At 39.8% G+C, this 27549-nt stretch overlaps 1 protein-coding gene across 5 annotated transcripts in view; it reads left to right on the top strand.

Moving 5' to 3' along the window:
* The window catches only part of LOC137769946 (transducin-like enhancer protein 4), a 145301-nt gene that overhangs the window by 29927 nt on the left and 87825 nt on the right, over positions 1-27549 (top strand). For 2 of the 5 annotated variants that reach the window (XM_068552140.1, XM_068552141.1), the window contains exons 5-6: positions 3215-3277; positions 16536-16610. In XM_068552140.1, the coding sequence (XP_068408241.1) occupies positions 3215-3277; positions 16536-16610 (138 nt within the window). The remainder of the gene's footprint in view (positions 1-3214; positions 3278-16535; positions 16611-27549) is intronic. The other 3 variants (XM_068552144.1, XM_068552142.1, XM_068552145.1) reach the window with 2 other exon arrangements.

The following is a 27549-nucleotide window of genomic DNA, read 5'->3' as shown; positions in this document are numbered from 1 at the left end:
TGTTTTTTTATGGAGGCCATTAATCCTATTTTGGAATATGATGGGCATCTGAAGGCAATAGTTAGCGGTTCCATAGAGCATTGAATACCATGATAACATCCAGTAACCCTCACAGCAGTATTTCAGAATCTCTGCCTGTTTAAATGGGCTGTGAATGTACTTGCTCAGGGATGCATGAGCCACATCGCCTATAAATTTGATTGGAAGCTACAGCACTGGCGTAGGCTGATGGATAGCAGATTAGAGCCCTGATTAACCATGTGATTCGAAGACTGGGAAATATATTGTCTAAGCAGGATTCATCAGATGCCATCAGAATTTCAAGTGGTCAGATGAAATTCAAATGTGCATTGTGGCTTTTCCTCCCCTGGTGCTTTTCCTCCTAGGTTGCCTTTTTTCCCCCTCTCTTTCCCCAAAGCTGAAAAATACTTCTTTGATGAATCTGCTCCTTACCCTAAAGCTGTCTGTCTGTTATTCATCAGAAAGCAGGTCGCAGTTCAGTGAGCAGAAGAAAAGATTTTAATAGAAGCTGTGCCAAGGGCTGTAATGCATCATTTTAGGGCCCTAATTACATTACAATGACAAATATCAGTGGTGACAACAGCAATAACCTACATCCTTTAATGGCTGTGCTGGAAAAGGAGTTTGGGCCCCAGCCATTAGATTAGACTCAGTTTCAAAACGTAGGCCATTAGAAGTGCGTGTCCACAGTATTATTGGCTGATCGCTGAAGCCCGGTGGAAAGGCCTGTAAATAAATGATGCCTCCCTAAAGCTGGGTCCTATGGGACAAAAGAGGCAAAATTAGATGCCCATGGAAGCAGCAGTGTTTCCGAGGCAACTTTAGCTTTCAAAGTGAGGAATGAATGACCCGCTTAATTTTATGAAATCACGCACACACACATCCTACCCCCCTGCTGCCAATTAGCCTGACCAGGAAAATCCGTTGGTGTGACAACTTAAAGAAATTAAGAAGTCTTTTAGACAAAAGGAGACCTTTAAAGAAAAAGTTTGGAAGGTTTCTACCCCCTTTTTTCTGTTATGTATGTATCTTAACATACATGAATCAATAAAACGACTTTTTGGCTTTTCTACATTTATTTTTAAGGAAATGTAGTTTTTTTTTTTCATAGTTGCTCAGACTTAACATGGCCTAGGCTGCACATTAAAGGAGTCAAATAAGTACCTCTTGGTCTTTATTTTGACAGATGAGTGAGTTTCCTTAGAGTAGTTTTTGTTGCCTGGGTTATGTAGGCAAACTAGAGAACTCAGTTTTCTTACGTGCCCACACATTTTTCAGCCCTCCTAGCAAGGGACTATTTTATTTATGTAAACAACATAATGAGGGAAATATGCTTGGCAGATGGTTCTAAGCATTAGAATCATCAGTTTGGTTTGCCCCAGAGTGTCTCATTATCTTTTATTCTCTCCCCCTCCACCTCTGCCTACAAAAAGCTTAACAACCAAATGCCTCTGAGACTGGTGCTTTCAGCCTGGTGCATGCTGCTCTATTTTCTCAGCTCGCACTGGAATTTCACCCTGTAACCACTGTGGTGTGTTCGGTCCAGGTGGAGAGTGGTTTGGTGATTCCCATTGCAGCTTTTCATGGTGGTTTGAGCATTCTTAAAGGATAGCTAAATGCTCCACGGGGCCAGGGCAGTAAATTGAATCAGGTCAGCACAGTTGGGTCCTTATTCACTGCTGCTTATTGGTACTGGGTTTTTGTCCATCCTGTTAGGAATGCAGGCTGGAAGGGAAAGCTTAGGTTTGAAACTTCATGGTGAATTTGTGTTTTCTCTTGGCTGGCAAAGTTTTTAAGGTGCTGGTATTTAAAAGATTGCATAGCCACAAAGTCAAAAGGGTTGCTGATGAAAGAAGGAAATCTAGATTGCGCAAGTGGCGTGTCGCTGTCATTCTGGTAATGACTTGGCAAGAAAAGGAGAATTTTTGTCCTCCTATAAAATGAGGAACTGACCCTGGGTGGAATTTACATTAAGAATGTCTCAGGAATAGTAATTGCTTTATGTTTTCTGTCTCCCGTCACTTCTCGCCTCTCCTTTTTCCCGTTCCATCATTAAAAAATAAGCTGTTTTGATGGATGTTAACTAAACTTACTGCAGTAATCATTTCACAGTATATATGTAAGTCAAATCATTACGCTGTACACCTTAACCTTATAGAGTGCCATATGTCAATTATATCTCAATAAAACTGGAAAAAAAGTTTTTTTGTGTGTATGCGTGTAAAAACCCTGTTGTCTACGTGTCACGTACTGAAGTATATAAGGAGCCACCTGATAATGTAAATTACGGTGGAGATCAGTGAAGTTCTGGGTAGCTTTTTAAAGAAAACATACTGGTGGCGTTTCTTTTTTTTTTTTTTTTTTAACTTACACTGTAGAATCCTATTTGTCTAAAATTTCAACACTTACCAAATTAATAGAGAATAAGCTCTATTATCTGACATTATTGGGACTTTTGCAGATCTATAGTACAACGGTAATTAATGTTCCCAAGGTTAGTCACCATATATAAATAATTGCTTTCTGCTAAGTATAGGAGGATTTTAGCATGTTCTAAACCTCTGCACACTGAAAACCCTAGTGGGACACATTTGGAAATTTTAATGGTTAACAAAAACATGCCATTTCCCAACAATTTATAACTAAGGATCTGAAGTAGTCAACTCACCTGAGTTGGTTGGGTGCTGTTCTTTAAGGAGGTTGGGGACTCGCTCATGAAATCTCAGTGCCTGTGTTTAAAGCAAAGGCTGCAAATGTCGAACTCCAGTGAGTTATTAGGTGAGGGAAGTTGGGGTGTAGGGAAGAATGTATCTTTACCATCTAAACTTAAAAAACGCAAGGTTTTATGTAAAACCACATTAGAATGAACAAGGGTCCCGTTGAAGGCTTCTGAAAACAGATTTCCAGTCATGAAAATTAAATTCCTTTTTATGTTGTCCTGGTGCTTGAAGGTTGACTTTTTAAGATGAATGCTGGTTAATAAATTGTGCTATTAATGTGGCACTGTTGTCACTGCCTCCTTTTAATGGGCTTGCTGATGAGAGTTTTCCTCTTCCTTAGGAAATCCGCCAGCCAGAATATAAAGTGTGTTTTAATATCATCCTGTTAATATTTCGGGAATTTGTAACCAGCTGACTGTTCTCTTTATTGCTTTCCTTTCCTTTTTTTTTTTTTTCTTTTCTTTTCTTTGCAGGCAGAGATTGTCAAGAGGCTGAATGCTATCTGTGCACAAGTCATTCCTTTCCTGTCCCAAGAGGTAAGGCAGTTGGTTTCAAGCATTGGGCTGGAAGGTACCATTTTAGTGGTTTTGCAGATAAAACTGACTCCTTGGCCTTGTCTGTCTCTTGGTGTTTGTGTTGCACATTTCTAAGATACAGTGTTTGCATTCCAACTTCTACACCTTATTAACATTCAGTGGAATATAATTGTGTTTATATAATGGACTATTTTCTAATGTGCTAAGCAAAATTCAGTTGTTAAATCTTTTGCTGTCATTGGACTATGTAGTGTTGCTCAGAACTACGACTTTGTCATAATGGCATCTAACAGGGGAGATTGAAAAATTGCCCAGAAGACAAGAGCTTGTTCTATACTTTTGTCACTGGGCATTAAGAGTTGCCAGAAGATGTATCAAACAGAAAGCCTTTACATAGTAAACAAACTGATGTAACTTTTGGCTAGGGACTTCTAAAAAGTTACTTCTTATTACCTGATGAAGTCTTTATATTGTGGGTGCATTTGGGAAAAAGACACAAAAGATGGACTCAGTGGACTCATTTCTCCGAGTACCACGGACTTCACGCCTCGCCAAGCCCCCACGTGCCGCTCACTTTGCTTTCTTCTGCTCCCACTAGTGGAAGTGTGCACGCTGCCCACAGGTGCGCACGTGGTGGAATGAGGAGGTGCATTTCTAGTGCATGGTGGCTTTTTTTTTTTTTCCTCCTCTGCTTGCTTGCTTGCTTTTAGTACTTACAAAGTTTAGGTGCACCAGCTGGAGAGAGTTTTTGCTTCTGGACTACTGAATCCTTCATTTGCTCAGGTAAGATCAGCTGTGAGAAGGAAGAAGCTAATAAATGGAATAGCTGCACGTCTTGCAGCCACAGTGCTTGGTGTTGTGGGCTGGAAGGCACCGAGGCACTTCCCTCCTTCCCTTCAGTTGTGTCACTGCTTTTCAGGAGAACAGTTCACCCGCCTGCCTGCCAGTGGGCATACGCTGAGGTTAGCATGCGGCCGGTATTTGAGCGTTCATGTGTGTTATAGATATATGTGGATCCCTATCTGACTTCTTATTTGGTCTGAGCTGGGTTAGACCTCAGTAACCATGAGGAACTTTCATGGGAATATATCCTTTGGGGGCGCTCACATTCACAAGCCACGGACCTAAGTTAATATCCTGAACTCAGATGCTCTTCTGGATCACTAACAACAAAGGATGTCTTTCTCGTCCTTTAGCTGTGACCACAAAACCACCACCCACTATATTCCCATTTACCTGTTTCTACTCAGGATTTGCTTGTTGACTAGATTACAGGCAGTGCTGAAGGAGAGTCAAGGGGCCTGTTTGCATTTCTTTAAGGAAGTCTGGCTGCCCTTTGCCTGATCCAGACCAGCGTGTGTTTCTTCTTACTTTAAGCAGCTCTGCTTTATGGGGGTGGTGAATGGGAAGGATGTGTAACCCACCATGCTGTGACCAGGCTGAGGTGTTGTTCCCCAAGGCAGAGGGAAAAGGAAAAGTTTGAATTTTCTCTGGCGTGGTGTTAGATTTTAGGCTTCTGAAGACACAGACTCCTACACATAATCACCAGTACAGCTTATTCCCACGGCATTTTTGCAGGATCTGTGGGGTAATGTTCAGATGTGGGAGGAGATCTTGGGGTGTCGGTGGAGCTAGCTGATTTGCCAGTAGGTCGTTTTCCCACCTGAGTTATGTTGTTTGTGTGAGCAGGCCCGGTAGGAACAGACTATGTAATGGTAGTGGTGCTGAGCAAGGCGGGACTGGAATTAATTGGCTAAGGAGGTCGTACCCTGTAGAGGAAAGCCGTGGGGAGACACTGGCAACTCCTTTTCTGCCTTAAGCTGGGAGGGTAGGCATCATAATCTCACTACTTACTGTTTACTTCCCCGATACTTTTGACATTTCCTGGTTGAAATCCTTGACATGTGTAATGGATGACCTGTGTCATGGTTTTCTAAATCCTGATGCTGTGTATATCTTTTCTTCTGCTTGCTTTGGATTTAATTGGCTCTTCCATTTTTTAGTTTCCTAAGGTGTGTGTATATCTTTTAATGTGTGGGCCACAGACACGTTAGTTGCCGTCCAGTCCGGGCCTCTCGGATGTTTTGTGTCTGCACGCGGCCCACCTTGCTTCCTCTTCTGGGCATTCTGTGAGCATCGCACTACTTGCCTCTACCCTGAGGCAGATGGACTGTAGTCTGGAGGGAGGGCAGGAGGCAGGTTATTGGAGGAAGATGAATTCTATTTCCTGTCTCGTCAGAGACGTGCAAAATCACTGTTGCGTGGCTGCAAGCGTCACTTGGTGCTAGGACTGAAGGCTCTTAATCTGATCTTTTAACACCGGCTCTCTGTGTGACAGTCTCACTGCCAGAAGGGCAGCTGCGGCATTAGAATTTATTTTAAAATATTTTTATTTAAAAACTAAATGGTTGTACTTGGAAAAAAAGAAAAACATTTCCTGAAGACTAGTGCATAAGCTACAGGACAGTGGTCGGAGGGGTTTTTTGGAGTTTGGCAGGAACAAGAAGTGAATTTACAGACATCTAGATAAGTCTATTTTTAATTTAGCTCCCATGTGCTGACTAATGTACCTGCTTAATATTGCTTGTGTCTTGTGTACCACAGTTTCTAAAATTAAAAAAATATGTACTGAATGACAACTGTTGAATAAATTTAGTTTTAACTGCAAGACATGTTTTTGGGAAGTTAAATTGTATAATTGTAGCTCAAGGACTCGAAGTGTGTCTATGTATGTAACATCAGAGAAAAGTATTTTCCCATTAGATTTCACCAAAACACTTAAAAAAATTATAGCCAATATCTATTTTAGTGATGTGCTTATTATTGCACTTGTGTACAACTACTTCCAAAGTCCCAGGCATTAAACAAAGATATTGCCAACTCTTTTCATTAAGTGAGTAACTGTCACTTACAGTTCTTAAAATTTCACAGGATCCTTAAAATCAGGATTTAGAGAAACCTGGTGAGTGAGTCCTCACCTGTCTGGAGCTGTTCTTTTCTCCCACTTTCTTTTGGCTTCTAGGGATGGGTAAGACTTTTCTGAATTCTGCTGCCCTCAGATTTCTTCTGTAAAAGGCAAATCTCAAAGTAGTAAATGGGAAGTTCTTCTCTGTCTCACTTCAGGTCTCGTTTGCTGAGGAGGAACTATACCAACTTCCTGTTGGCAGTTCCCTAAGCAAGAGATGGCCAGGGGTGATGACGGTCACATCTGGGTCGAGTCCTGGCTTCCCTGTTACAAATTGCATGGCTTACTGTAACCTGCTTAAGCTGGGTGACCTTTAGCAAGTGATTTGCCTCTTTAAGCCTCAGTTTCCTCATCTGTAGGATGAAGTAAATAATAGCATGGAACGCATAATGATTGCTGTGAGGATTCCCTGGGATTGTCTGGTGCAGCTTAGCACGTAGTAATGAGCGGCTCCTGAGGTTGGCTGGCAGTAGTACTAGCTGCAGCAGCAGCTGAGAAGCCCAGGGTTCCCTTCTGAGAGGACCTGGAGCCAGCCCTCCCTCCCCTTTCTAGTCATTGCCCTTTGGAAGAGCGTGTATTGTTTACCTTCCTCTCTGATGTGCTTATAGGGGGGAAAAGTATCAAGTAAAACAACCCAGGGCTGTGAACTAGCTAAAAATCTCCATGAGGCATATTAGGTAGCCTCAAGGGTGATTCTCTTCTAGCTCCCAAAATTAATTTTCCAATTTAGCAAACTCCCGTCTCTCCCCAACCAGCAAGCAAAGATCCAAAACGTGACAACTCTTCAAGGTGTTCACGCTGTAGAGTTTGCCTCAGAAGACACAGTGATTTTGGATGGGGTCTGTGTTCTACACACACTGTGATCTTAAAAAACAAATTTCTCAGTCTAGTTGGGGGACTGGCTGTTTTCAAAATACCTGGTGGCTTAGTTGGAGTTGGTTTTGTCTTTACAAGTAGTTTCTGTGGATGGGCTCTCCGTCAGCGATTTCAGGATATAGCGTGTAGACGCTTAGACCTTAGTGAGCACTCAGCAGAATTGAAGGATGCCAGTAAGTACTGACTTATCTCCAGTGCCCCCTAGCCCCCCTTTCCAGGAACATAACCTTTAGGGCGATTCTAATGTAGATTGAAAACTATGCACCACTTGTTACACCCTGGCAGCAAGGCACAAGTGTTCCTGCTAACTTGGAATCAGACCAACTCTGCATCTTACTGGCTTTATATTGGGAAGGTTGATCTCTGAGTTGTAATATTCCTGTAGATGGTGAGAGTATCCCCATTTTTACAATGTGTACTATATGTATTAAAATGTAAAACACTTTGGATAGTAAATGCCAGTTTTTGTTGTTGTTGTTTTTAACCTTTTCTGGGAAATGAATTTTATTCCAGCTTCTTTTGGGTCCCAAGACATCTGGAGAGGAGGGAGGGAGTCGGTAAAAAAACTGGGAAGAGTTGAAGGTAATATTTGTGAATGGGCGGGCTGGCTGGCGGTCTTCCTGTGAAATAAGCTAGGCTCGCAGCTCCAGGGGATGCTTGCAACAGTGCGTGGTTAGCTCCACACAGATGATCTTTCAGAAGGGTGGGAATATTTTATTTTTTTGGAAAGCCTGTAAGTATTGTCTTATCCTGCTAGATTAAGCATTAACTAAATGTTGGGCACTAGCTGAGGGTCTTACTTAGAGGACAGTTGTGCTTTTTGAGGACAGTTGTGCTTTTTGTACTTTTTTTCCCTTGGGTTATAAAATAGTTTAGTTTTGAGATGGGCAGGGTATGGTTTGTGGTGACTAACAAGATTTTCTTAAGACGTTTGAGAACTTCAAGCCCCTAATAGGCTGTAGGTCAGTAATGTATTACATGATGGTGACGTATTACGTGATAATTTAAAGTCTTCTTTCCTCAGAGTACCATTTGTATTTTTCAGAAACTTGCTGCTCCCCTAACAAGGAGCAGAGTCCATTGGAAGAGTTATGTTATGTGAGGCAGTGTGATAAGAGCCTGAGGTCAGGCAGATTTGGGACCAAATCCTGGCTTAGCCACTGGCTTCTTTTATCATATTGAACACAATACTTTATTTTTCTGGGCTGCAGTTTCCTCATCTGAAAAATGGGATACCTGCACCATAGGGTTGTTATATGAGGACTAGTGATAACGTGAAAGACCTAGCTGGGTATCAGGCTGCTTTAACCGAGATTAAAGGAACAGTGGTTTAGGCAAAATAAAAGTTTGTTTTTCTCTCACATCACAGTTTGCATAGAAGCAGCTGTAGCTAATTTGGTGACTCCACGATGTTGTAAACTCAAGTTCCTTATATATTGATGTTCGTCGTCCCCAGCGTCACCGTGTCCTGCCCCCGCCAGCAGGAAGGACGAGAGAACTTGTGCCTTTTCTTTTAAGGTCGTGGTGTGGGTGATGCTCACGTGTTTGCTCACTTTGCAGTGGCCAGTGCCTGGTTACTTGCCCATAGCTAGCTGCAAGGGAGACTTGGAAATGTAGTCTTAGCTGAGTATGCCCACCTAAAACTTAAACTAATGTAAGAGAAGGGATATCAAGGGACAGCTAGCAATTGCTTCTAGACTAACAGTGCTGTGCACAAAATAAAAATAGTGAGCATTATTATTATTACCAGTGTTGATCTGAAGGGAAGTCACACTGAACCAGTGGTGTATCTTTATGTGACAGACTCTAGCTCTGACTATATAATCAGCACAACTTGTATTTTAATCTATCACATAAAATATAAAATAATGCAAAGTTCTTGTTATAGAAGTCTCCTCCAAGGTCTGAATTGTCGGGAAAAAGAGTCACCCATCAGGCATTCTTTATCATTCATACATGCACAGGGGGTGAAAAGGAACCCCCATGAACAGTGATAGGCCCTGTGGGCCATCTAGGTCTAGATACACAGCTTATGTTTATGCCCATATTTTTAAAAGCACAAAGATTTTTGAAGACCCCTCTCAATTGAAGGATGGGATGTAGGAGATCACTCATAGGGCTGCCATATTTTGTAGTAGACTTGCTGGAAGGAACATGCTGCTTGAAGCTGAAAAAGTTATTGTTAAGGAAACTGCTTCTCATAAGTGGGACATTTGTGAGTCCTTGAATTATAGTTCTTTTCCCCTCATCTATCTCAGACATACTCTTTTGTGCATGTGTCTTGTCCTCAAACTGGAGAAAGTGGGATCAAAATTTTCGACAGTCTGCCTCCCCGCCAAATCATGAAAGATATATTGGATAAGTCACTCTTGGTTTTGTGGAATTTTAAGACATCTCAGAAAAAGTAGCTCAGGTTGATTGCTTTGCAGCATCAAACTTGATCCATTTTTAATGTCTTGGGCCTCAAACCATTTCCAGCCACAGCCTGAAGTAACCTGAAACGTATGTACCTTACTGGATGGGGTGAGAGAACAGAAAGTGGTTCCTTATGACCAATGGCTTCCTAATTCCCATTTATTAAACCCATGGTCATCGTTAGATTTGGAGAAATGGCATTATCCATCTTTAACCTTGTTTTCAGCAGGTCGTTAACAACTAGTTTCTAGTCATCCAGTGCCGAGGAGGTGATGGATATTGCCCTCCTCCCCTAGTCCTCTGCAATTCCAAAGCTAAATTTTCTTGTTCCTTGAGTTCTGCAAGCAGAAGCAGGCTGCGTGGAGGCTGTGGAGGAGGCCAGATTGGAGTGAGCGGCTCTTTTTGCCTTGCATCTGTGAATATTAGCAAATGAAAAAAAAAGAATTCAAATCATTCTTCTGAGCACGTTTAACCAAAGTTCTCTGATCATTAGAATTTTTAGGAGTGAAAATTTTAAGCCTTCTTTCTACTTTTATTCTTATATTTACCCAGAGAAAAGGGAACATTCCAACTTAAATTCTTTCTGGTGCAAATTTAATTTTTAATTTTAACTAACTCAAAACTGTGTTTTTATTGCCTTGTTAGCTTTTCTAATGAGTAGTAGTTGTGTTTTCTCCAGAATTCTGTAGATTTATTTGGATGTTCTGCATTGCATTTAAATAGTAGAAAATAATACACAATTACATAGTAGTGATAACATTCATTTAAGTTCCAGTAGGCTAAGATAGCCAGTCAAATCATTGAATTTCTATTTTGGGCTTTCCATAAATTTAGTCCTTTTAATTTGATGGAAAACAAACCCTTTTGCTGTGTTATGAGATATGGTTGTATGTCAAGTGCTGTTTATTTGGCACCTGGCTTAATATGGTACTGAATTATTCTGAACCACATTTTGCATGTGTAGAATAATCATGAAATAGAAGTTGAAAAATGTGATCAGTCACTTTCATATTGTGCCTTAGGGAGGAAATGAACGAAATACAGTGGTTACATGCACTGGTGGTAGTGTTCTCGCCTCATAATGGCACCAGGTTAACTTGTCTTCCTGCTTGTTAACTTTGTAAGGAGTCAATGGCTTGTGATAACATGGTTTGATGTAGGAGAGCTTGGCTGAAATCACCAGAGATCCCCTGATATGTATGCAGTGACACCCATAAGACCTGAGATCATTCATTAAGTGCCAGCAGCCTTTACAGGACACGTCTGCTTCCCAGCCAGGGCCATTTTATCAGTGTTGGTAATGTGTTCTGACAGTGTTGTGTATCTAAGGAATGTCCTAAAGTGACTAATACACCTGGATTGGGGCTTTAGAGGATTTGGACCAGTTTTCTAATTTTTACATTGGGCGGCCTTTCCTTTAAAATATGTTTTTTCTCACAATACTGAGTGAGGCATCAGAGAGCATAATCTTGTCCCAAGTTCCATGGTTGACAGATTGACTTGTTCTGCATGGCTGTGTGTTTGGTTGACAGTTGGATATTTGGTGAGATCCTTATGGCCTGCTTCCCCTCAGGAGATGAAAGATGGTTCTCAGGAAGGAGAACTTTTTTCTGCAGGTTTAAATGTGGGCCTCCTTCCAAAGGCAGCAATGCCACCTCTTATCTGTATGTGTCTAAAAAAATTAGTGTGTATTTGAGAAAGTGACTCATTTCTTTGACTTTCAGTTAGGTAGCGGTTGGATTATTATTACTAGACTTAAGCTTTAAGGTACCTTAAGTTAGAGCTGCATTGTCCAGTACAGTAGCCATAGCCATAAGTAGCTATCTAGATTTAAATTAAAATTAATTAAAGTTAAATGTGGTTAAAAATCCAGTTTCTCAGTCGCACTAGCCACACTTTAGGTGTTCAATATCCACCCATATGTGGCTAGAGCACAGATCTAGAACATTTCCAGCATTGCAGAAAGTTCTGTTGGAAAGCTCTGGACTCGTAGAGCTTATTGGACATATCAGTGAAGAATGCCTTGCCTGCATATGAATGAGAATGAAGAAGACAAGGCCAAATGGTCAGTACAAGAAGACTTGGGCAACATTTCCCAAGGTGTCTCCTGAGAGCCTTAATCCCAAGCTCCATAGCCAAAATTGTTTGGAAAGGCCTACGTACATATTCACCCTCTTTTGAGATTTGAAGCTCTGAGAAGACAAGCAGTTTGCCAGGTATTAGCCAAATTACACCTTGTGAATTTTAAAATCATGTTTTGTATAAGTAATAACCGAATTTCTTGTGGGCCTAAATAACATTTCTTGGGATACCATTTAGGAAAGACTGACTAAAAGACTTTTGGTTAAATTTATAGCTCATTTGTGTTAATAAACTTGGTAGACTTGCTGGAAAAGGCTCTGACTTAATGGACGTGGAGTGACACTTTTACTTGGATTTGATCTGCTCAGGATCAAATTGTGTCTAGTCACATTGAACACAACCAGAGGAGTAGCCAGAAGGATGAGTGAGTCTCTTAAAGCCAGTGACCTGGGGATATTTGACCTGGAATAGAGAAAGTTGAAAACATGCATTATGCCATTTTTAAATACCTGAGGGTGCACTACTGTGGAGGAGAATTTAGAGACAGAATCGTGTGGGAAGTAGTTAGGGAGCAGTCTTCTCTCCTCCTCCAGCCACGCATTCTTTCTCTTCCTTGATAGACAAGCTTCTTTATCCTTCAGGAACCTTATCCAGGCTGTTCCCTTTGCCTCCAGTTCTTTTCTCCCTGCTTTTCACTCGCAGAACTCTTGCACATTCTTCTGGTCTCAGTTGTCCGGTCCACTTGCTTACGGAATCTTCCTCCAACCCTAAGATTTGATTAGATATTTCTCTGATGAGTGATTTCTTAGCATCCTGTCATTGTCTTCATGGAAACTATCCTGCAACTGTAATTACAAAGCCTCTTGAATATTATTAATTCACTGTCTTGTTCATTAATCCCAGTTCCTACCACAGTGCTTGGCACACAGTAGGTGCTTAATAAATAATTGAATGAATGAATGAATGAATAAGAAAACAAAGCCTTTCCTTGATGCCCCAGGAAATGTGCTGACCATTCCTGCCAATAATCTTCCCTAGTACTTTAAATCCTACGTTCCTGTATTGTAAGATGCTCTGTGTGAATCGTGTGAGGAGGGGGGGCCATTTCTCTTGCTCACTTTTGCATCTCCACATGTCAGGATAAGAATTTTAGTTCATTTCACATATCTGTCCTTACTACCCCTATACTACCCCTATCAATAAGAGGGATATTAAAAAAAATTGTAAGTTGTGATAATAGTTTTAAATTAAAGTTTTTATTACGTAGGTACCAGATCTATTGCCATGCCTCAAAGTATTGGCATGGCAGATACTGTCCTTGTAGTCTCTTCTGAGAAACATACGTTCAACATGTAAGGTATATATTCTAGTGGTTTGTTAATGCCAGTTTCTCAGCAGGCTTTGTTGGACTTATCATAAGCTTATATTGTTTTAGTCTCTTTCTTGTGGAAAAAAATATTTTCAATACCTTGAACAAGTGTAAAAAGTAATTTTATGATGATGAAAGTAAGTAGGCAAGTGATTTAACGTATAGAATTTCATTTTACTGGTCTTTTTTTTTTACAACCATGCTTGTATTCCTTAAATCACAGTATTTTATTGAGATGTAATTTACGCATCATAAAATTCACTCATTTTTTAGGTGTACAATTCAGTAATTTTTAGTAAATTTACAGAGTCGTGAAACCATAATCAGAATCTAGGTTTTTTGTTTGTTTGTTTGGATTTTTTAAAATTATAGGTTACAGTATTTTAAAGAATACATATTTGAGGTTTTATTTATTTTTTTTGCTCTCTCCTCCAAATCCCAGTTAGAGGCCCCTCTCTCAGAGACCCTTGGCTTATTAATGTATTCCTACTGGCACTTTATTTGGTGGTGCTGGTAGAAAGTTCAGACTGGGAGCTCGTATCAGAGTGAGCAGCTTGAGCAATGAGAGGGGCCACAGGACTCTTCCTCCTGCAGATTTACTGGGGCTAGAGTGGCTGTCACCACTTGCGGTGAGGCCACAGAGGAGACCAGCAGGAAGTGGGAGAGGAAATGAGATGTGGGTGGAGTGGGAGGAGAGGAGCAGATGGGGAAGGGGAAGAGAAGGGGAAGAGATGGCAGACATAATAGGAAAGCCTTCACGGTTCTAAGAAGATGTGAAAAACTTGCCATATTTTCTGAGTCAGAGAGTTTATATGTTGAAATTTGAAAATGGAAAAACAATGCCTCTTTGGGTCCTATTGCGAGAGTACTTTAGGGCTTCTTCGCCTAGTGTTCATTTTTTTCTTTTGTGATCATTTGCCCTTCTTCATGCTTCTTCAGTGTGTGGTACAGTGTTACTCGTGGCTGAGTGAGCAATGTCCGAGTGTTTCTGGTGCTGTCAGAGCACAAGGGGGGAGGAGGCATTCTTTGCCTTAGGGAGCTTCTGTTCAAAAAGTCCTTAAGCGCCCCATGATTCACGGTTGTAAGCAGAAATAGGGAAGTAAAATCCTGAACTACAGGTAAAGTTCAGATATGGTATTAGCCCATGGCCATTGCCATGAGAGAAAAGGAAGGAGCTGAATCATGACTTCCATTGTCATTTTAGCTTTTTAGCAAGAGTTTCTATAAAAGCATCTGATGTCAGTGTTAACGGTTCACTGGTGTGTTTCTGGTTTTCTCAGTAAATGTACCTGATTTTAATGCCAAGTCAGAAAGCTATCCCCACTGCCTAAGGCATCTTTGCTCATATTGGCAGTTGGAATCCAGTTTATGAAGCAAGAATTGAACGATCTTCATGGTAGAAAGGCCCTAACTAGATGTATTTTCTGCATTTCTGTCTCATGGAACTGTTCTTTGAATACTTAATGTAAAGTAGATGATATTTCAGTAATATGGAGAGGTATTTAAGTAATATACAGAAATGGCGGAGAGTAAGAGCTTTTAAAAACTTTAGTTGAACGAATGGATGTGTGAATGGAATGAGAGGTATGCATGTTGGGTAAGTGTACATGTGTTCCTTTGGCTTTCAGTTTCATGGAAGTTTTGAGCAGCCATTGTTGAGTGTTGGAAAGTAAAAGGTAGAAAATTCCATAAAAATTTTTGTCCATAAACTCACTTTGAGTATTAGATAATTCCCAGAGTCGTCCTACATGTTTTTTGTTTGTTTGTTTGTTTGTTTTTTCTGCTTTCCAAGTACTGCTAGTTTTCACTGCCCTGACAACCAGATTTGTCCTAAATCTAAATACGAGCTCTGTGCTTGGCACATGGTAGATGCTCAATAAACATACATGGTCAGGTTGGCTTCAAGAGAGAACAGCTATTACTGGCCGTTTTATCGACTATACCTCTCTGTTCCTTCTAGTGTTTTCATGAATACTTTAGGATTTTTACTTTCAGAGAAAGAGGAAAATGAATTATTTCACTTTGGTAAATATTTTATTAAAGAGTAAGGATGGTTGGAGATATCTATTATAAAGATTTTGGGGATGGCTTCTGAAGCCCTTGTTTTGAAACAGACTCTTAAAAGGTGTATAGTTTAATGATCAGAGTCCATTAAAAGTGTAAAATGCAGGGATCTGTTATTATTTGACAGTTTTCCTTGCATTATTAATAGGCATAAAATACACATTTCTATTAGGAAATCAAGGGTGAAAACACTGCATGTAGATAAACTAACTTAAAGCAGTTTCCTTTCCTGTATCACCCCCCCCCCCCACTACCCCTACAGAGCTGGGAAGTAGAAATAGTGGCCACCCTAGTTAATCCCAGTAGCTGTATATTTGGGGGCTTTTCAGTGTAGTACCAGGTATGTCAAGGGGAATTTCACATATAACTGATGGCTTAGCTCTTTCTATGTATTAAGCAGTATGATAGTTGAGCTTCGTACTCACTTCAGATCAGTAGAGAATGTTAGTACATTTCTCAGCTGGAATCAACCAAAACAAGACTCTTCCCAACCACAGTGAGGAGTACCTGTTTCACAGCACAGTCTCTTTGGCTCTTCATTCACTAAACCAAGTTGAAAAGAGTACAGAAGAGACCTATTTTAGACTGAATTTGAGTGTGTATGTACTAGAGTGTTCAAGTGTATTTAGTTGGGAATAATATTTACATTTTGGGGGTACTGTATAAGCACTCGTGTGTGTCCAGATGTGAGTGCCTTCATGCAGAGACTTCTGTGCTATTTAATTTTTCTAATATTCCTAAAATTATTAAAATCAGATCTTGCTTATTCTCTTTAGAACTTAATTGTGGTCAGAGGGATTTTCCTATGCTGTCCATCCTAAGTTTTCAAAAGAAAAACAAACTTGTAGGTTTTAGTTTTCCTATTGCATTTTAAAAAAATACCTGAAGTCCTTAAACTTTACTGCTGGCAAGAGTTGTACATTTTTAGTATCTTTTAAATATGCAGCCCTTCATGACAGGAATGAAAATATGAGCGCCTTTTTCACATTTACAGAAGAAACGTAAACATTGAATTCTATATGTCCTTCTAGTGTCTTCTCTAACAAATACCAGGGGGAAACTTAATAAGCACTTGTAGGAAATATTTTCAAAACATGTCTTATGTAAGTGGCAGAGAAAAAGACAAAGAAAGCAGGTGAGATGGATTGTGTTGTTTTGTTAGTATTTGTGGAAGATGTTGGGTCAAAGTGCACCACTGACTTGAAAGTAAAATTTAAGTTGCTTCTTCTATCAGTTGTAAGGGAGCATCTTTCATGGGGGCGCAGGGATGATCCCTGCAGTTGGATGTCCAGTTACTTCTCAGCACTGTAGACACAGAGGTACCCTAGACATTTAGTCATCCACCACCCAAGAGCTTTTATTTGAAATATGGAGACCCCTGAATCCTGTTTTGCATGTAATTAAAGTTAGAGGACATGTTAGGAAAAGCTGTTCTTGACTGACTAGAAAACAAATAATTGTATTCTGTTTCTGATCTTCATTTATAGCACCAGCAACAAGTGGTGCAGGCTGTGGAACGGGCCAAGCAGGTGACCATGGCAGAACTGAACGCCATCATTGGGGTACGTGGCCTTTCCATTTTAGCTCTCATCATCTTAGTGTTTGTTACCAGCTCTCTCTCGCTCTCTTTTTAAATTTTGTTCAACCAAAGGGGCAAAAGGCAATAGAGGACCACAAAGTGAAATGAAGCACTTTGCCTTCAGTCTCACATGAAGTTTGTCAGAAACTGTGGACATATTCTCATCAATTCAAGTTGACAGTGTTCCTGAAGAGTTTCCCCCTAAGGAGACTGGGTAGTTCTTTTTCATAATATTTCTTTCCTTTGCAATCAGCCTCTGTTGCTAGCCTATTGCCAGTAAAAAGACACATTGCCCTGATGTTAAAATGACCTGATTTCTTTTATCTTTCCTCAAATATAGAGTATCTTAATACCATTTTTAGTGAAATAAAATGTACATTTTCGCATCTCCCTGCTACTCTTCCTCCCGTGTGATGAGTGGTTCTTTAAGGACTAGTGTCCATTGGTAGTAGAAATAATTGATGAACTACACCTTTTTGCAAAATCAGCGGCCCAGTTAGAAAATCCTTCCTAGTACCGTTAACGTTGCATAGAAATCCTGCTGGAATTCATAGGTTTGAGCAATCACTCCAACTCCACTTACATTTTTGTTCTTCCCGATTAAGGTAACCAGTAATAAAATAAGATGCTAAAACTTAGAAATAAGAAAGGCAAAAAATCTTAGCTGAGAAAAGCACAATATTCACATCTCTGTTTATGCAGCTGTTAGGAGCAGTTCCTTAGGTTATTCTAACGAAGACACTACAACTGTACTTTCCTCTTTCTGCCCCCTCCCAAATACTTTCTTTTGTGTATAGATTATACACAAAAGTCTTCTCCCTTTTTTCTCCCTCAGTGTATCAAACACACTTTGAAATGCTAATTATTCCATTTACTTTCATTAAAATTCAAATTGCTGAGTGAAGATGCGGATAAGGGTCGCCTGATAATCAATCTGAAGTGAAGATATTGCTTCAATTATGCCTCTGTCTTTTAACAAGGAAATCAGAACTCTGGGATGGCTGCCGATGGTGGTGGAGCAATAGTCTGATTGCAGCTTGTTTTTAATGGGCTATTTTGAGCTCTATTTTGTGTCCCTCTGACCACAAGAAAATACCAGTAGTAAATTAGAAGACATAATAAATGGAAAAGAGTAACCTTTATTTCCTCAGAAGTGCCCCTTGGAAAGAAGAGGCTGAATCAGAACAAGCCATGTAGAGACTCGTTTGTTGTATATTTTCTGTGTTCGGGGGGTGGTGGAGAGATGAGAGATGAATACATTTCACGATTAGTTTTTATTTCCAAAAATTCCAGAAAACGGCAGTATAAAAATTTCTTTTTTTAACGTTGAGAAAGCTTTAATTTTAAAGTTAGTGTATATGTATATACCAGCTGTGCTTGCTTGAAGCACATGTTGTATTCCTTTTGGGATATACTTCGATTACCAAATCTCCCAAGGTCACTAGGGACAGGACCTCCTTTCCTCACCCGCTGTACAGTCTGCTGTTGAAGGAGAGAATACGTGGGCGAGGACCTATAGAAGAGCTGCCTGGGTCATTTCTGGCTTGGTGTTTATTTTTGTATGAACTGCTAAAATACACGTAGCCATCCTACCTTATGTCTGGTTGGCAGCCCTTTCTAGGAAAACAGAATGCTTTTATGTTTCTTTTTTGAGTCTTATTAGTTACTGTCGGTACAGTGGTGAGATTAATCTAAATCAAAAACACATTGTTTTGTGTTGGATGTTGCTTAAAAATATGAGGGAAGATGTATAAGCAGAACAAGTTCCCTTTCTTTGATCACATCAAGTATATTTTTAATACTGTTTTATATCTATTTCATTTACATACTTTGTTTTGAATGGGATGGCAGATGGCCTTTTCTCAGGGAGAAGATGATTTATTAGACTGTAGCCGAGTAACTGACAGACATATTGTGTATATATGGATTTAATTATTAAAACAAAGCTAATTTAATTTGGTGACCTAAAAACTTATTTGAAGAACTAACTCAGAGCTGCATGCTATCAAAGCAGCGTGTGCTGTAGTTGGTGGATCTGGTGGCAGTTCCAAATTATTTGTATCTGAGCAGTAAATGGAATCAAAATCACATAATCTGACTGTCCTGCAAAACAGATTGCAGAAATAGAAAAAACAAACCCAGAAGATTTAGGGAGCCACAAACCAAGTGAGAAGGAAAGAGCCCCATTACACGCAACTCGCTTGATGCATTTCTGTGGCTGCTGTTCTCGGTCTCTGTCTGTTTCAGCCCTGCTTAGTGCCTTGTGTCCAGTAGTTTTCAGTTGTAACATGGTGGAACTTTAAATGCACCTGCTGTTCTGTGTCTGGTTAGGCATGGCTGTGTTGTGAGGTGGTGGTATTTTGACCTGCTACCAAAAGTGATGAGAGGTCAATTTTAGATTTTTGTGACTTGATTTTTAGGTAGTCGTCAGTGATTTTCTGCACCCAGGGAATGAAAGTTTTCCTCCTGAGAGGCAAAGACCCACCTAAACCCCTGCAGACCTTCATTTATTTCTCACTGCATATGTGTCTGTTTTATATGTATGCACACCATCCAGACAAGCGCAAATGTTCCCAAATTTAATGAAATCTGATGAAGCACCTTTTTAACTCTGCAGTATTATTCTACCTTCGTTGGTAAATGAGCCAAACCAGTGATCCATGCAGTTTAAATGCAAAAAGCTGAAGTGAGCCCGAAACCTGGAGAGGCGGCTTGTTCTCTTGACAGTAAGCTAGTTGTGTTTAATGGAATGAAACACAGTTATAATGATTTCTTTCACAGGTCACGTTCAGTTTAAAACTGTTGATAGATTGAAATAAGTTAAATATCATTTATCTTTTATTTATAGGGGAAAAAACCCCAGGAAAATGCCTGTGTTGTTTTCTATAGTTAATATTTTGTGTTTTGTTTTGAATTGTTCGTAGTTCACATTTCCTTGAAGCTTTCCCGGAGTTCCCCCAAATGGGCTGTGGGAGCGTTATGCATCTAGTTAGATCTTGTCATGTGTCCTGCTAGCCACTGTGTTTTTAAATTAGAATCTCTGTAAGATCACACTGTTGGAACAACACACAAATTGTAGTTTTAAATCAGTAATACGATCTAATTAGAAATGATGTTTTCATTTCCTGTATTATTAAATTGAGTCATCTGACTATCTTAAAATGCTTTTTAAATCCATTACACTATATAATCAGCACATGCTGTGTGAATGTGGTTATGTTTAATAAAGGAGGCTAAGTTGGAACCTCATAAGAATTTCACCAAAGAAACTACCATTAAGAAAAAAGTTCTGTTGGTACAAACATCGGAAAAGAAAATGTTTGGCTTGTAAAAATAGAAAATGGGGTTCCTTTGGATTCCTTCCCCCTCTTTTTTAACCTCTTTGAGGAAAGAAATGATAGAAATGTGCATTTTTTTAAAAAGCACACCCCCTTAAAAAATCCTTAAGAACAGGTATGCCATGGTGTTGTAGGAAAATGCAGTTTAGCACAAGAAATGCTGAACCTCAATTTTTAGCAGTGACATTTTAATGATAGGAAGTCTGCAGAATTATTTGCCATCAATTGTAAAGGCAATAACAAGCCTTGGTGGTTTTTCACACTCTCTGTGTTAAGTGCTTTCAGAATGACAGCGTAAACTGTGTTAGAGAACTCCAAGGAAGTAAAACTGATTAAAATGTTCATGCTTGAATGGTGCTGATGGAATAGTTCATTTGGACTTTCTCTACCTCCTGCAGCTCAAGCTGAAATATTAAAATTCAGTGGATTTAAATCTCTCTCCTCTCAGCTCAGGAAAAAAACATTACATTTTAATAGGTTTTAAACCCATAATTCATTGGTTTGGAGCAGCACTATTAAATCTATTTAAATATTACTTGTATTACTAAGGCAATGATTTAAATGACTATGCCTTTACCATTCTATGTGTTTGAGTTAGTTTAAAAAAAGAAAGACAATACCCTTGGGGTTTTTTTCCTTCCTCTTAGCATTTTGTTTTATTGTCCTTGTCCTATGATTGGCCCTTACATTGTGTGTGTGTGTACACATATATGCATTTTAGATTGGCATTCGGGCACAAGGTCTTGCAGTATGACAGTTTTAAAATGGTATGTCCCTCTTTTTCCATTATAGATTTAAAAACAGCCATTTTAAGTTTCAGAGGCATTTAGATCCACCATCGTGATAATTTCCCTTGTTATCTTTATAAACTAATTAGCCATTAGGCAAAAAAGCTGAAAGATATAAATATGTGTATATATTAAAACGCGTGTATATGTGTTTTCCCCACCATTACATCACAGCCTCTAATAGCACAAAGTTTGAAATAAAAATACAACTTCACTTTTTTGACAAAAGCAAAAATGTGTGAAGTATCTGAGAGCCGTATTTTATCTCTTCTGTGTTTGCTAATAAAGGGCTTTCCAGAGGTATTCTTAATTTTGCAGAAGTTGTACTCTTCACCCCTTTTGGGCACAGATATCCTGCAGTGCAGAAACGGTGTTGTCCTTCCCTGGCCCACCTCATACCCTCCTTATCTGCCTTTCTCTCTAGTGATCGCCACTACAACATGTTTTCTGTGGCTTGACAACGCCTCCCCTCAGCTGCACTGGGAAGCTCTTTCATTTCCCCAGTGCGTTTTGTGGGGAATCCACTGCTCACTTCGGCGTGTGCAGCGTGGAGGGGTGAGGGGGTTTCTCGTCTCCATGGGGTCGTCCTGGGCTCATACGTAAACAGTCAGTGGAGCGCTCCCCTCCGGACCCTTTGGCGGGCGACTTTGAGATGCTTTCCGCGTACAGTCCTTCACAGAGGGGTCCCCGCAGGATGGAGTTCAGTTGCCTAAAGTAGTGATCAGCTACCTTGTTTTGAGTTTTTCCCTCCTTCCCTGATCACTTTCTTCAGGCCCCACTCCTGTTTTGGAATCATTTTTCCCGATTAACTGCAGCCAAGCCCCGTCCCTCCGCTTTCCTGGGGAATCTGAGACACTCAGTATTTGACCTCATAGGCCTCGAGCTCTTAAGGTGACTTTCTGGTGTAGGTAGGCAATTGAACTCATGTGCTACAATCATAGTTTGTTGTGAGTTCTGTGCATAAAACATTTTCTTTAACGTCTCAGCTTTTACACTGTTTTTTAAATGACTACTTTTCAGTGAACTTACAGGTGAGCTTCCCTCTCTTGTTGTTCTGATTACTATCGGTATTTTCTAAATGTGTATTATATGGAATAAACTTAAAAACAAGCTATAAAATAGATTTCTGTTATATCAGAGATTTTTCTTCCAGCTTTGTTACTGTCTTTACTCAACAGTGTGCCTGGAGCTTAAAGACTTTATAAAATATGCCGGCCACTGACTACATGATGTACGTAGAGTGGTGGGATAAGGGTTGGGGGTGGAGAGCGGAGGCTGGTTTTCTGCAGTTGTGGGGCTTTGCTTACCTGCTCATCTAATCCAAAGAAAGCAGTTTTAACGTCGTTCTACACATTCCTCTATCTTATATTGGTATGTGTGCCCCTCACTTTTGGTTGTTTTTTTATTTTTATTTTTTTAACTTGTTCATTTACTGTGGATCAGGGGACTGTGTTATTGAGTGATGTAGTCATAATCTTATCTTTGTGCTATAATTTGATGAGGCTCTAAGAGGCAGTAATTTCCCTTCTCTCATATCAAAGACTCTTAAACCCTGTCTCTACTTCAGAACTCCCTAATAAACCTAGATAAAGAACAGGATTTCTAATTTGTGCTTACTTTGTACACTCTGTTAATTTCTGTTACAAAGCTTCTCTAGAAGAAATTTCTAGAAGCTAGTCAGTTTTGTTTGTTCTTAATTGTTGCTAACCTGAAGTGCTACTGTTTTGCTCCTGTTGAAGGGGGAGCCCACTTTCCCTCCTTCCCCCTAATAAATGCGTTTCCATAGCTCCTGGTAGATTTAAGCGCACAGTGTTAACGGGAGTTGCACAATGTGTCTGGGTGGGTGCATCTGACTTAGCTTAAAGCATGTGGGCTTTGGGCTTCCACTAAGAAGAAAGTGGAGTTTCCCAGAGCTGTGCATCTGCATTTCATTCACACCAGTGCACAGCAGGCGGAGCCTGTGTAGGGGTCCAGAGGACTGGTTGGGAAGTGTTACACAGAAAAGCAGGTTTCACTCAAGGCAGCTTGCAAGTTTGCACGTTGTTATCCCTTTTTTATTGGTTAGTGTGGTGGTTTTTTGTTTTTTTTATTTGTTCCCATTTTGCTTCCCCTTTTCTAGTTCTCTTACTGACTTCTTCCCAGTAATGTTTCTACAAGCAACATCACCAACTCCCATCTAGCCAGACCTTTTCCCGCGTGGACCCAGCCTGCCTTGTGTCCCTCAAAGCTGGGAGAGAGGAGGCAGGCTCCCCCCAAACAGGCAATTAAAGGATTGATGACTTAGGCTACGTTTTAAGGACTGTTGGTGTGTGTTCTCCTCAAAGCTCCCTAGCATATCAGTCTCCCTAAAAATGCATTTGTGATCTTATCTCCTAAGGACTTTTGTGAAAAGGTTAGAACCTTTTATAGAATACTGAGAATGATTTAATGATTACATCTACTCATTCATTTGTTCATTCATTCGTTGCAGCCCATTAAAGGGGCACATTTAAATATTTTTTAGTGTTTCCTGAAACATATTCTGAAATGATCCTCAGATTACATTTAAATCATCTTACTAAGGTTTTGGTGTTTGTAAGCTTTCTGGTTTTACATTTTACTACACATAAATCAACCTTAATTAGCACATTTTAATTTCAGTAAAACTTTAGTGTCCAAGGATAGCAGAATAAGGAGAAACAGGTAATAGAAAACTTGGTAAAAATGAGGCTGCATGCATTTATAAATTTGTATTTTGTTTTATTTGGAATTGGGAGCAATACATATTCATTATTAATATTCTATATATTTTTAAAGATTTATCAAGGTATAATTTACATAAAGTAAAATTTACTCTTTCTAGCTTATACTTCTGTGAGTTTGACAACCCAGTATAAGTCATGTGACTGCCACCACTATCAAGGTACAGAAGTTTTCTCTCCTGCCTTGCCCTGCCTCCCCAAATTCCTTTGTTCTTTGTAGTCAGTCCTTTTCCCTACCCCAGTCCCTGGCAACTGCCCATGATGTTTTTTCTCCCAAAGTGAGCCTTTTTGAGAATGCCATATAAATGGAATTAGGCACTATGTAGCCTTTTGAGTTTTCATCTTCAGTTAGCATAATGCATTTGAGGTTTGTCTATGTGGTTGCCTGTATCAGCAGTTAGTGCCTTTGTATAGCTGAATAATATTCCAGTATGGATATACCAGTTTATGTAGCCATTCACCCCTTGAAGGACGGTTGGGTTGTCTCCAGGTTTTGGTGTTTGTGAATAAAGCCTGAGTAAATATTAACATACAGATTTTTGTAAATTTTGTAAGTTTTCCCCTAGAAGTGGGATTGCTGAGTTATATGGTTAGTGTATGTTTAAAGTAACTGACACACTGTTTCCCAAAATGACCATCCTGTTTTTCAGTCTCACTAATATGTATGAGAGAACCTTTTTTCCACATCCTTACTAGCACTTGGAATGGTAGGTTTTGGGATTTTTTAGCCATTTCTGATACGTGTATAGTGGTACTTGTGTTTTTGTGCATTTCCATAATAGCGAGTGATGTTGAGTGTCTTTTTATGTGCTGCTTTGCCATCTCTGTATCTTCTTCGGTAAGTATCTGCTCAAATCTTTGCCTATTTTTCTTGAGTCAGTTTTTTTTTTTTATCAAGTATTTTGAAATTTTTAAAAAATATTCTGGACGTATGTACTTTATTTTGCAAATATTTTCTCCCAATCTGTAGTCATCCTTTAATTTTTTTTTTTGATAATGTCTTTTGACGAGCAGAAGTTTTGAACATCGATGAAGTCTAATTTATGAATTTTTTTTCTTTAGAGTCCTAACTTTTGAATCCTGTTGGTTCTCAGTAATCTCTGCCTCACCCACAACCACAAATATTTTCTCTTAGGTTTTCTTCTAAAAGCTTTATGTTTAGACCCATGATCCAGTTTGAGTTAATTTTTGTTTATGGCGTGAGATACGGGGATATGGGTTGAGTTTCTTTTCTTTTTCTTTCCTTTCCCCCCCCCCCCCCCCAGATGGACATTCGATTCAGTTGTTCCAGCACCGTTTGTTGAAAAGACTGTCTTTTCTCCATTCAATTGCTGTGCATCATTGTCGAAAATCTATTGACTATATTGTGTGGGGTCCATTTTCTGGACTTTATTTTGTTCCATTAAACTGGGCGTCTGTTTTTTTTTGCTAATGACACGCTGTCTTGATTTTTGTAGCTTTTGTTATTGCTATTCCCCATTCCATTTTGCGGGTTTTTTTGTTTGTTTTTCTTTTTGTGGTTGCTTTCTTTCCAGTACCCCTCAGAACTCAGGTCCTTATCTGTCAGAGACTGGCTGATGGAGGAAGGGGAAGAGACTGGCTGATGGAGGAAGGGGAAGAATCCAAGCTCAATAGAACAACTTTCTCTCATTTAAAAAATGGTGTCTGTTGTGCCTCTAGACTGTTCTCTTAAGGGTGACTGCTTCTGCCATCTCCCCCTGGTCCCAGGTACTCCTTCTGCTGGTCTCCAGCAGCTTCCTCCTGATAGAGTTTCTTGTTTGTGCATTTGTCTTTCTGTTCTTCATTCTGTACACAGCAGCCAGAATGATCGTCTTCTAAAATATAAATTGGATCTGTGTGGTCCCCGGCTTAAAGCCTGTCTCTGATGGCTGCCCATTTTGCTTAGAATGAAGTCTGAATTTCTTACCATGGCCCACAAGTCTCTGTGTGTGCTGACCCTTCACCCACCTCTCTGATTTCACATACCCCTCACTCGATTCATGTGACTTTTAGCTACATTGGTCTCTTTCTTCTGTCCCTGGATATCCCAGGCATCTTCTTGACTGAGGGATTGTGCACCAGCTCTTCTACCTTCTAGAACCCCCATCCTCCATGTCTTGACATGGTCTTCCTCATGCTCCTCTTTAACATCTCAGCTCACTGTTTACAGTAGCCAGGACATGGAAGCAACCTAAGTGTCCATCGACGGATGAATGGATAAAGAAGATGTGGCACATGTGTACGATGGAATATTACTCAGCCATAAAAAGAAACGAAATTGAATTATTTATAATGAGGTAGATGGACCTAGAGACTGTCATACAGAGTGAAGTAAGTCAGAAAGAGAAAAACAAATATCATATGCTAACACATATATATGGAATCTAAAAAAAAAAAAAAAAAAAAGGGTTCTGAAGAACCTGGGGGCAGGACAGGAATAAAGACACAGACATAGAGAATGGACTTGAGGACACGGGGAGAGGGAAGGGTAAGCTGGGACAAAGTGAGAGAGTGGCATGGACATATATACACTACCAAATGTAAAATAGATAGCTAGTGGGAAGCATCCGCATAGCACAGGGAGATCAGCTCGGTGCTGCTTTGTGACCACCTAGAGGGGTGGGATAGGGAGGGTGGGAGGGAGGGAGATGCAAGAGGGAGGGGATATGGGGATATATGTATACGTATAGCTGATTCACTTTGTTATACAGTGCAAACTAACACACCATTGTAAAGCAATTATACTCCAACAAAGATGTTAAAAAAAAAAAAAATTAAGATCTCAGCTCAGATGTTATCTCCTGAGAAAGGACTTCCCTGGCTGGCAGATTTCAGTAGCTCTTTCACCCAGTTCATTCTCTGTACAGTAGCCTGTTTTATTTTCCTCAGAGCATTTACCATTTATTTGTTTATGTGTGTGTTAATTTCCCTTCACTAGCAGGTGGGATCTTGTTCCCTTTTATAGCCGTGGTGCCTAGAACAATATGTAGCTCATCATTTTCAATAAATATTTGTATAATAAATACTCAGTAACTGTTCAGTAAACATGCAATAATTTATTATATTTAATAAATATTTGTTAAATGAACAAATATTCTATTTTGACCTATTTTTGCATTTTGATTTTTTGTCCCACAATTTTGAGCCAAGGTTGAGAGGAAGGAAGCGTGGACTGGTAGGAAATACATACACGATCCTGGGTGTCCCTTGTAGTGTGATCTTAGGAATTTCATTTAAAAGTTTTTTCACCTGTAGAATGCAGGACTGGAGCTGATAGCCGCTAAAGTGCTATCCAGTTTTCTAATATTGTATGGTTTGTAAACCTATTTGTTTTGATGACTCTGGAATTTTTATTTTAAAACTTGGGGGCCTTTTGTGTCACAGTTATTTCTCTAGGTTTACATCCCTAGCCTTATATTCTTTTCCCTAAGGGAGTAATTAAAAATAGCAAGCATTTATCGACTATTTGCTTTGTGTTAGTACTGTGCTTAGCATTTGTAGACATTATTTTGTTTCAGCTTCATATCAACCCCATGAGGAAGGGAGTATTATTGTCCCAGCTTTACCAATAATGAAACCAAGCCTCTGAAGGGGTAAGTAGTTTTCTGAAGGCCACACAGGGAGGAAGTGACAGAACTGGGAACCAAACTTAGACCGACTTCAGAGCTCACACATTTAACCATTCTGTTACACTTGTCCCTTATTTGTTCCCTTGACTCTGTTCTTTCTTTTACACTGGGATCAATAGGCTGTTTATCCTGAGATCCATTATAGTATTGTACAGTGTTTAGGGTCCAGAGCTCAATAAGGGAAGTGAAATTGGTTGTGCCTGATGCACATAGTAATTGGTTAGCCTAAGTTGAAGTGTATACTAGCTCCACCTATCAGTTGGATACTCCTGACTCATACTGTGTTTCTTCCTGCTTTTTGTAACTTACTGTCATATGTAAGAATCAGAAGTTGTCATAAACACCAGTACCAAGACAGGTATTTTTAACCTGGGTCCTTGGATCTTCTTGGGTTTCATGCTTGGTTATCAGGCTGTCCATTAGCTC

Source organism: Eschrichtius robustus, chromosome 10 (assembly GCF_028021215.1).
Source record: "Eschrichtius robustus isolate mEscRob2 chromosome 10, mEscRob2.pri, whole genome shotgun sequence".
NCBI lineage: Eukaryota > Metazoa > Chordata > Mammalia > Artiodactyla > Eschrichtiidae > Eschrichtius > Eschrichtius robustus.
This window is presented reverse-complemented; position numbering and strand designations above follow the sequence as displayed.